The following is an 11,444-nucleotide window of genomic DNA, read 5'->3' as shown; positions in this document are numbered from 1 at the left end:
AAAAAAAAAAAAAGAAATATCTTTCCCTTAGTAAAAGCAATAACAATAATACTACCATTTTATTGAATGCTTAACATGTACCAGACATTTTACTTGAGATTCTATCTACATTAAATCATGTAAAAGTTCTAACAACTCTGTGAGGTAGAAACACTCATTCCCACGTTGTGGGTGGGAACATTGAGACTCAGATAAGTGAAATCACTTGTGTAAAGTCAAGCAACCATTAAGTAGAGATCTCAGGTTAAACTCTGATCTGCGTGAGTCCCAATGCTCTGTTCTGTAACCAGCATGTACCTGTGGTTTGGTGCCTTCAGGGAGAGGGGCAATCAGAGAAATGTGGAAACTTAACTGCTGTTTATAAGAGACTTACAATATACTTATTCCAAGGATTGGCATGCTTTTTCTGTAAGGGACAAGATAGTAAGTATTTTAGGCTTTGCAGGAAGTAAGGTCTCTATTGCAACTACTCAACATTGCCATTTTAAAGCAGCCACAAATAATATGCAAACAAATGAGTTAGCCTGTTTTCCAATAAAACTTTATAGAAATTAAAGTTTGAATTCTATGTAATATTGTATGTCATAAAATATTTGTCTTCTTTTAACCATTTAAAAATGTAAAAATCATTCTTAGTTTGTAGGTCATAAAAAAACCAGGCAGTGGGGCCAGGTTTGACCCATGGGCCATAGTTTGCCAACCCCAGGTCTAGTCAGTGGGAGAAACCAATAAATGCAAATAAGCCAGTCACAAGGAAAAATATGAATTCTACCACAGGGAAACAAAGACCCAGAGAGGGCAGATGTGGAAATAATAATTCATTTTGAAGTTGGTTAAAGGGAAAACCTGAAAGAAACAAAGCAGGAACCTGAGTCAATGAGGCTGGCTTGATTTCACAAGTGTGCTTATTTCCTGAAATAAGCAACAGTCTACCGTTTCCCTTAAAAAGTAAGCTGTAAATGAGAGGTGGAAAAAGAAATTAGTTTAGAGCAATAATAAGAAAGGCTAATGGTGGTTCGGGACTGTATTACAGCAGCCTAATTAAAATGATTTATAACTGCACAGAAAGTCTTTTCACTTCCCCTTGTTTATTGAGTAACAACTCACATCAGTCATTACTCCAGATACAACACATGGGAAATTACCTAATGGGTTTTCCTCAGGCAACATCATCAAACAAGCATGTGTCACTGTCCCGGCCCCCTTCTTTGTGGGGTGCCCAGGATATCTTCCAAGTTAGAGCTGAAGGATGTTGGTGGGGGGGTTCTCAAGGTTTGGACACCCATTGGCAGTGACAGGATCCTCTAATCTTTGTTCTTGTTGAGGTGACTTCCTCCCACAACCTCCCCATCCCTGGCTGAGAACAGGGACCATCATGGGCTGCTGGGTAGCAACCAGCAAATGTAACCATCTCCACGACTTCCAGAAGACATCCTGGTGTTGCTGTAGCTGTGGGTAAAGCTCCAGTTCAGAGCAACCCAGAAGGCTTAAAAAGCATGCATTCAGAGTGTGGAGGCTCACTGAGGGAAGAAGGAACTAGAAGGAACTAGTTTGAATACAGGGCTCAAGATTCTTGAGTACATCTCTGGCTTCCTTAAAATAGGGAAAAGCCAGTATTTGGACTGTTTCGTGGGACCTCTAAAGGATTTCTTCTCTTTTGGTGGTGGAAGAGGTGATGACCATCTCCTCTACTTAAAATCCTCTGGTTTGGACCCTGGCCAGAGTAGACTCCCCTGCTCCTCAATTCTTCCAGCCAGTCTGTATTAGTCTGTTTTCACACTGCTGATAAAGACATACCCAAGACTGGGTCATTTATAAAGAAAAAGAGGCTTAATGGACTCACAGGTCCACGTGGCTGGGGAGGCTTCACAATCATGGTGGAAAGTGAAAGGCACGTCTTACATGGTGGTGGCAAGAAAGAATGAGAACCAAGCAAAAGGGGTTTTCCCTTATAAAGCCATCAGATCTCGTGAGACTTACTCATTACCACAAGAACAGTGTGGGGGAAACTGCCCCCATGATTCAATTATCTTCCACTGGGTTCCTCCCACAACACATGGGAATTATGGGAGGTACAATTAAAGATTAGATTTTGGTGGGGACACAGCCAAACCATATCGCAGTCCATCCCATTTCAGAATTAAGGATGAGAGGGAACCTGGAGAGTTTATTGACTTCTAGCTTAGCTTAGTATTTGTCAAATTCCATTGAAAGTATGTGGTTTGTAGAATATATCACAGCCCCAAATGGTCCTGAATCATCCTTAGATAATCATTTCTTTATAAATTCATGGGCCAAAGGCATTTAGAAATGGAAACAGTAAACAGAAGTCTGAAATCTAAAACTTGAGCTTCATAGAGAAGTTGCAAATACTATAGCTGAGGGCTTGGCAGTTTTGCTGCAAGAGGGAGATCCAGGTGCAAGGCTGGGACAGATGTGAGTTCAGGGTGGGGTATGAAACGTGTGAGTCAGCAGTCCATACCCCTTGACATAGATGGAATGGCCTGTGTCTGTGCAACTGGCTGCAGGAACCTCAAGAAAAAAACTCAAATTTGGAAAACATCCTCAATCATTTGGTGAGTGGTTTATTCAGCAAACTTTACAAATTGGACATTTAGCGAATGAATCTTTGATGAAACTGTCTACTTTCAATAATAGTACCTTTATAATGGAGCTATTAGAAGATTTAATAAAATGATGCATGCAAAGCATTTAGCACACTGCCTGGCACAAATAAAGTAAACAAGAGTAAATCCTGTCCTTCATACACATTCCTTGGAGGCCCAGCTCACTCCAATTATTATTAGGATCTTTTGACTTCAGTAAGTACCAGTATTTGAGTGAGAATGTATTCTTGGTTTTATCCAGGCTAAAAAGAAAGCTTCCATTATTAAGACTGGTACGAAGATATCCAACACTTGAAAATAAGGCTGGGGGAAGAGGCCCCCGACCTTTCCATGTCATACTGGCATATTGTTGAACACACTTGCCCAGGGATTATTAAATTATTTTAGATAGGGGTGCAGCACTGTTTTAGTGTAAAGGACCAAATAGAAAATATTTCTGGCTTTGCCTGTCTCTTGGCAACTATTCAGTTCAGCTATTGCAGCATGAGAGCAGCCAAAGACAATATGTAAATCAAAAAGTGTGGCCATGTTTCAAGAAAACTTTATTTGCCATAATTGGTGGTGGGCACCATTGACCCAGGGGCCTTAATTTGCTGACTGATGCTCTTGAAGAATATGACTGTGTTTAACTTTATTTACTATTTGATTCAAGCCTAGGTACTGTGAAGTTATATGCTAATTTATAGATTTTTGACTGAGAGAGAAGATAACCCCAAAAGTTATGGTTTTATTGCCCTGTAGGATATAACCAGTTTTGTCTTTAACCTAGCAAATGTATTTTCACATGTTTCTAAAATACCCATCAATACCCAGCTCCAGTATTCTTGGAACCTTCTTACTATTCCCTCATAAGTGGGTTAAATATATTTTTGACACGTGTTCTTTCTAAGGATAGTGTTTTACAACTTTTACAAACTACACTTTGACAAGATCATTTATTAAAATACCATTTATAGCTCTGTTTTAGAATAATAACAACTGTATTGAGTGATACACCTTCTAATTTATCCAATATGCCTATAAGATAGGTGTTAACATACCCATTTTGCAGATAAGAAAACTGAAGCACAGAGAAGTTAAATAGCTATTAACTGGTAGAACTTACAGTTAGCTCGGGTTTCTTTTCATGCCACAGCCTAACAGTAAATTTTAACTGCTTCTGTTAGAAGATAAACACATAACTACAACTCTGTTTAACAAGAACTTTCAGTCTCAATTTCTGCATCACAATCCAATTTCCAGGACCTAACGTGATTACAAAAGATATTTACACTCAGGCACATACACTCTCGTGACTATAAAATTATGCTGTACTTTTTAAAACCTTGACAGGTTTAAAGATGCTTATAACACCCCCCTCGGCTGTATACATATACTGTTTGTCATGTTTATTACTTTCAGGTGACTTGAAAGAGGGTAAAAATAAGACAGACAAGAAGGATCACTCTAACATCGGAAATGATTCAAAGAAAACAGATGGTAAGAGTATTATTCTCATTACATTTTTCCATAAAATGTGCAGTTTAATGCAAGCTTGTTAGAATCATACCCAAAATTGAAATAGTGGTTGTGAATGTATTCTTATATCCTGAAAAAACCCTTCACTATATTTAAAGAGTACTATTATCCCTTTATCAATAATTTATAAATTATTGCTGTATATCTTCCCCTTCACCACACTTTCTCCATCACAAATGTTTCCTATACTCTTTCTTTTCCTACTTGCCATTTTTCATCTTAAACATTATAAAAAGTTTATTTTGGACTTGCTGATCAGACAGCTAGAATGGAGTATCATATACTGCTAATGTATTTATAAGTTTTTGAAGGGGAATTATGCAGCATAAATAAGAAATGTTTCATGTTTTATGTTTTCACTTTTTTCCCCTGAACTAGCTCTTATTTTTACTTAAAACAAAAACAAAAACAGGTCTGTATAGTGCTAATGTTGGGAGGCAGTATATATGGTTGTAAAATACAGTTTTGCCAGCAAGAACAAGTCCTAAAGGCAATGACAATGCAAAACGCAAGCATAAACAACATTTCACTCTTTCTAAAACCTTAAAGTTCAAATTATATTACCCTTCACACTTTGAACTATAAGATTGAGACACCTGCCCTGGCCTTTTACATAAACTTCATTGTTTCAGCTATCACACAGTTTCATTACTATTTATCCCCTCATACACAGACATTATATTAAGCTAAAAATGAAATTTTCCACAGAGTGGTTTTTGATAGCATCCCAAACTCTCTAAATCTTACATCCCTGGAGACATCATATTTGATGCTAAACTCTTCTTTGAATCATTTGGTTAGAATATCTTTGAAGAACAAATGCTGGGTAACCAGGTGGAAGAGTAAGAAGAAATTGGAGCATAACTCTTTGCACATCTATTATAAAGGAAGCAGCCCCTTTAGCTTTCTGCCCTAAGCCATTATGACATGCTGTTTTTGCTTGCATGCATGAAAACAGTTCTCAAACTTTTTCTAAAAAGATAATGCAAATAATTAACTCCAGGTGTCTTATTACCTAATACCTGGGAACACATACCTGCAATTTTTTTTTTTACCAATGTGCTTATGCAAATGGAAATCACTTATCTAATGAGTGTACCCTTCTTGAATAATTGTGACTAAGAAGTAAATTACACAGAATAAAATAGAATTTAGAATGACAGTCTTTGAGCCAGACTCTATTATAGGTAAGTACAGACTCTATTTGTTTAAATACCAGAAGCTCTTTGCCAGCCATCAATACCAAATCAAGGCATCCAAAGCCAGAAAATGTACAGTGGAGGAACGGTGTCAACTTCAAACCCAGAACCCAGACACTTTCTCCATCCTGTATCCAACTATTGGCCCACAGCTTCCTATTAAATTTCTATAGCATAAAAGCCCAGAATAAATCAAGTCCCAAATTTTTCATATGCAATTTTGAATCTTGTTGCATTTATATATTGTGGTACAAACATCTACTATAATGATGTCATATGGGCGTTGTGGATTACATTTTATCATCTTCATAAAGCCTTTTTAACTGTGCCCTTTTTAACTGAATCATACCCAAGTATTTAAAAGAATTAAACTGTTTTCTTTGTGGGGGGAAGGAGGGAAGTGATAAAATATATTTTATGTTCTGTTGTGCAAATAAGTGGAAAGTTTGGTTGTTTAATGAGCAGGATTCTTGATCTCATGGGGCAGTAAGCAGACTGCAATAAATAAAAGAGACATTTTTAAATGTCTATCTCTGTTTCCTCCATAGCCTGTTCTTCCACTTCCTCAAGCAGGTCCTGGTGTGTCTGTATACTTGGAAGTTTGCACACAAACATAATCATGAACAACTTTGCATTTTATATTCATTGATGGACTGATATGACATAATTACTGCTTTGGTATCAATAGAACTTAGAGCACTGAGTTTCACTGAGTTGCACTATTTTAGTCCAAAACCTTTAACAGGACTAAAGCTAATTCTTGGTGGCAGGAAGTGGAAAACAATTGATGAGTCCCACTTACCCTTTTCTTTTTGGTCATTAAAGCTCTCTACTTCAGAAAAATTTAAAAAGGAAATATGTAGATCAGTAGATATATTGATTGTTTTTAAAACTATGTGGAAACAACCAGATACATTTTTGAACATTTCTTTTTGGATCCTATTATGTCTGATAATGAGTGGGAGTCAATTTAACAATTTTTAATGTCCCTACCCCTAGACCAATCCATGGGAACCACTGGTGACTAGTTCTCTTTAATATTTGAGAGGGAGTATCTGGGTACAATTCATGCCCAGTGTGAACATTGAGAGAGAAACCCAGTGGAAACTGGATCACAATTGGTTATTCCCAAACTCCCATGAGCCAGCGCATGCACAGAGGGAAGCAGTATGTGCTGAAAGGTAAATTACATCTGGCATAATGAACACATTGCAGCTGTACATTATCTCTGTAAGTCTACTGCAGTACTATTTAGTACCTTGCAGCAGTAATTTTCTAACTGACTTCAAAGAATGGATGTCCTTTGAAAGTACCTTACTTACCCCTGGGGAGAAATGTATTGACATAAAAAGATCTAGGTCTCTGAGTGAAGATTCTAATCATGCTTAAACTTTTCCATTGGTATTGGAAGACTTGTGGGGTGCCACACAAATGTATTCTTTTCAGTGCATTTTTAGCCATGTTTGTAATAGCGTAACCTCATGGAGTTGCTGTAATTTATTATAGCTATCCTGAAATACAAATTTGCCCTTAACTTTACTTGATCACATTAACAGAGAAATAAGAGATAGCCATATTTTGTGCCTCTCAAACAACAGATAATGATAGGCCCTGTGTGGTTATGAACCAAGTCTTAGGGAGAGAATTCAGCAGGAGTTTCTCCTTTATTGAATATTCTGGAAACTGGAATGTTTATGGATGGTCTCATGAAACTGAAAAGTGAGTTATGAAGAGTGGAAAGGGTCATCAAAAGACAGTCTATGAATGTCTGATTTTGCCAAAGAGATATAACAAGAACTGAATTTACCCTCTCACCTGAAACAACCCAAAATCCCAGACAACATATGTGGAAGAGTGCTTTTTAAGATAACAGACATCAGGAAATGGAGAACAGTGATCTTTGAGAGCCAGGAAATAAATGAAATGAGCCCTACAATTGTCTCAGCTTACTGCCTTGAGAGGACTTCCAGGCAGCATACAGAGGAGTGACATAGGCACATCTCGGTGACTCTCTGAGTTGAGAATTTGGATAAAAATCAGGGAGACCAAGATGGCTTTAGTTAACAGAATAAAATACTGGAGAGAAGAGGATTACAGAGAGTTAAACTCCAGAGATCTGAAAAATATAAGAGTACAGTACTACTAAAGTTTCACTTTCTGTGGTTTCAATTACCCATAGCCAACTGTGGTCTGAAAATATTAAGTGGAAAATTCCAGAAATCAACAATTATAAGTTTTAAATTGCACACCGTTTTGAGAATGTGATGAAATCTCATGCCGTACTGCTTGTATTAGTCCGTTCTCAGGCTGCTAATAAAGACATACCCCAAAGCAGGTAATTTATAAAGGAAAGAGAAGTTTAAGGGACTCACAGTTCCACATGGTTGAGGAGGCCTCACAGTCATGGTGGAAGGCAAAGGAGGAGCAAAGATACATCTTACATGGTGGCAGACAAGAAAGTGTGTGCAGGGAACTGCCCATTATAAAATCATTATATCTTGTCAGACTTATTTACTGTCATGAGAAAAACTCACCCCTATAATGCAATTACCTCCCAACGGGTCCCTCCCATGACACGGGGGAGATATGGGAGCTCTGATTCAAAATGAGATTTGGGTGGGAACACAGGCAACCGTATCACTGCTCTATTCCACCTAGGATGTGAATAATCTCTTTGGCCAGCATTATCCTCACTCTACTGGCTATACTTGCCACCCGCCTGTCACTTAGTAGCTGTCTTGTTTATCAGATTGACTGTTGAAGCATCACAGTGCTTGCAATTAAGTACCTTTATATTACTTAACAATGGCTCCAAAGCATAAGAATGGAGATTTTGGCAATTCAGATATGCCAAAGAGAAGCCACAAAGTACTTCCTTTAAGTAAAAAGATGAAAGTTCTTGACTTAATAAGGAAAGAAAAAAAAGTTTATGCTGAGGCTGTTAAGATCTATGCTAAGAATGAAATATTCTATCAGTGAAATTGTGAAGAAGAAAAAAATGTATGTGTAATACATATAGGGTTCAGTACTATCTGAGGTTTTAGGCATCCACTGGGAGTCTTAGAAAATATCCTCTGTCTGTAAAGGGAAACATGAGCAGCCATGCATTGAGGAGCCATGCATTGAGGAAACTACCTGAGGCCAGAACAGAACCATCCAAGAGGATTAGAGGGAACAGTCGTGATGTTCACAGAAGTCAGGGAAAAGTGCCTGTTCCCACTAGCCAGATTTAAATATTCATTATGTAAAGAAAATTAGGTAAAAGACTCGTATTTGTCTTGCTTTAGTCATGGGGAATAATTAGCTGTAGCCTATATGCTGCTCTGGTTCTATCTATCAATCTTAAAAGCAAGACATAAAAGGGATCAAAGTGTCTCCAAGTAATTTAACTGCATCCCAGAATAAAACTCAAGGATATATATAAAGAGTACAAAAATATCAAGCACCCAACAAGGTGAAATTCACAATGTTTGGCATCCAATAGAAAATTACCAGGCATGCAAAGCAACACTACCCACAATAAAGAAAAAGCCCAACCAATTGAAACCAACCCAGAACTGAAGCAGATGTCAGAATTAGCAGACAAATACATAAAAGCAGTTCCTATAAGTGTAGCCCATATGTTCAGAAGTAGAGATATGGAAGTTTTTTTTTAAAGACTAAAATCAAACTTCTAAATATGAAAACTACAATATCTGATATGAGAAATGCAATAGATGGTATTGACAGAATAACGTTAGATGAGATAAAGTGGGTGGAATTAGACTTTGGAGAGGAAAAGAGTAGCAAAACGATAGCAATAGAAACTACCCAAAAGGAAATAGAAAAAAAGAATAAAAACAGAATTGTAGGACACCTTCAAGTAGCCTAATAAATGTGTATTTGGAATCCCCAGGTAGAGGAGAGAGGAGGAAAAATATTTGAAAAACCAGGGGCTATAATTTTGCCAGATGATGGAAACTATAAATCCACAGATTCAAGAAGCTCAACACATTTCAAGCACAGGGAATATAAGGAAAATTATACAAAAGCATACTATAATCAGATTGTTCAAAACCAGTGATGAAGAGAAAAATTTAAAAACTGCCAGAGAAAAATTACACATATGTACAGATAAACAAATGTAAGGATGACAGTAGATTTCTTGTGAGGAACAATGCAAATGAGAAGACAGCGGAACTAAATTTTTAAATTAATGAAAGGAAAAAAAGTCAACAAAGAATTCTATGCCTAGCAAAAAATGTTTTTCAGAAACCAAGATGTAATTAAGAAGTTGTCATTAGACATACAAAAACTTAATGAATTCATCACCAGTAGACCCACCATGCAAGAAGTTTTAAGGAAAGGCAAAAGGATAATTATGCTGTATGAAAATATGGATCTGTACAAAAGAATGAAGAGCATTAAAAATGGCAACTACATGGATAAATATATATGATTTTTCTAACTTATCTTAATGATAATTGACTAGGCAAACAAAATAATGTAAATGTACTCTTTAGTTTATAACATATACAAAAATAAAATATATGACTACAGTAGCAAAAAGTCCAGTAGGGGAGAAATGGGATATCTATTGTAAGGTTCAGTATCACGCATGAGGTGTTATAAAAATCACTGGAAGATAGATTGAGGTAAATTAAGAGAATATATATTATAAACTCTAATGCAACCACTAAAACAACAAAAGAAAGATATATAGCTGATTAGTCAACAACAGATAAAATGGAATCCTAAAATAACTAATCCAAAACAAGGTAGAAAAACAGTAAGAAGGGAACAAAGAGCAAGTGAGACAAATAGAAAACAAATAGGAAGACTATAGAATTAAAACAAAGCAAATCAGTTATCACATTAAATATAAATGACTTAAACACCTTAATTAAAAGACAGAGATTGTGAGATTGTAATATTCAAATGTATTATGCCTTTATACAAAAAGACACAAATGTAAAATTCCTGACTTCACCACTATCAAATATATTAATGCAACAAAATTACACATATACCACATAAACATATACAAATAAAAACAAAAACAATCAAAAAAGGACACAAATAGCATGAAAGTAAAAGGTTGTAAATTGGGATACTGTCTTAACACTAATCAAAAGAAAGCCTGGGTGGCTATATTAATATATGACAAAGTAGATATCAGAACAAAGACAGGAATAAATAAGTTTCAGCAATAAAGAAGTTCATTTTATAATGATAATGTTGTCCATTTATCAAGATAATATAATCATTTTTTACATTTCTACACCAAATACTTGAAACAAACTGCAAAAACATTTTTAATTCACAATTTATTTGGAGACATTAATATGTCTTTCTCAATAATAGACTAAGTAGATATGAAAATCAGCAAGGAAACAAAGACTTGTACAATGCTGTCAATCAACTTGACATAATTGACATTCCTAGAATGCCCAACCATAGAGGAATACGCATCCTTTTCAAGTGCATACAGAATATTTAGAAAGATAGACTATATTCTGGAAGAATAAATTAGTCCCAATAAATTCAAAAGGATTCAAGGCAAACAAATATGTTCACGGACCACAATAGAATTATATTGAAAGGATGTTCATATTATGTTATTATTCTTTTAATATCTTTAGAAGTTTTAATAATGTTATCACTCTCATTTTTGATATGTGTAGTTTGTGTTTTCTCTCTTTTTCCCTGATCTGTATGGCTAGAGGTTAATATATTTTATTAATCACCACCATTGATATTTTCTGTTGTTTTTCTGTTTTCTATATTATTAATATCCATCTTTATTATTTCCTTTCTTCTGCATGCTAGTGGGTTTACTTTGTCTCATTCTTATGGTTTCTCACAGTGAAAGTCATGGTTACTGATTTGAGATTTTTTTTTCTTTTTTTGATATAGGCATTTCGTGATATAGATTTTCTTAAGTACTGTGTTAGCATCATGATCCAAACTCTGATATGCTGCATTTTCATTCACATTCAGCTCAAAATACTTTCTAATTTCCACTTGGAATCTACATTGACCTAAGAGTTATTTAGAAGTGTAATGTTTAATTTCCAAATATTTGGGGATTTTCCAGAGGCAGGTAACATGTAAATTCTTC

At 35.8% G+C, this 11,444-nt stretch overlaps 1 protein-coding gene across 1 annotated transcript in view; it reads left to right on the top strand.

Annotated features, from left to right (window-relative positions):
• Window positions 1-11,444, top strand: part of PDE1C (phosphodiesterase 1C, calmodulin-dependent 70kDa) — a 93,192-nt gene that overhangs the window by 30,045 nt on the left and 51,703 nt on the right. The window contains exon 7 of the mRNA XM_011925696.1: window positions 4,029-4,106. Coding sequence (XP_011781086.1) covers window positions 4,029-4,106 — 78 coding nt within the window. The remainder of the gene's footprint in view (window positions 1-4,028; window positions 4,107-11,444) is intronic.

The sequence above is a fragment of the Colobus angolensis genome, unplaced genomic scaffold, assembly GCF_000951035.1.
Source record: "Colobus angolensis palliatus isolate OR3802 unplaced genomic scaffold, Cang.pa_1.0 Scaffold652, whole genome shotgun sequence".
NCBI classification, from domain to species: domain Eukaryota; kingdom Metazoa; phylum Chordata; class Mammalia; order Primates; family Cercopithecidae; genus Colobus; species Colobus angolensis.
The sequence above is the reverse complement of the archived record's forward strand: the minus strand, read 5'-3'. Positions and strand labels throughout refer to the sequence as shown.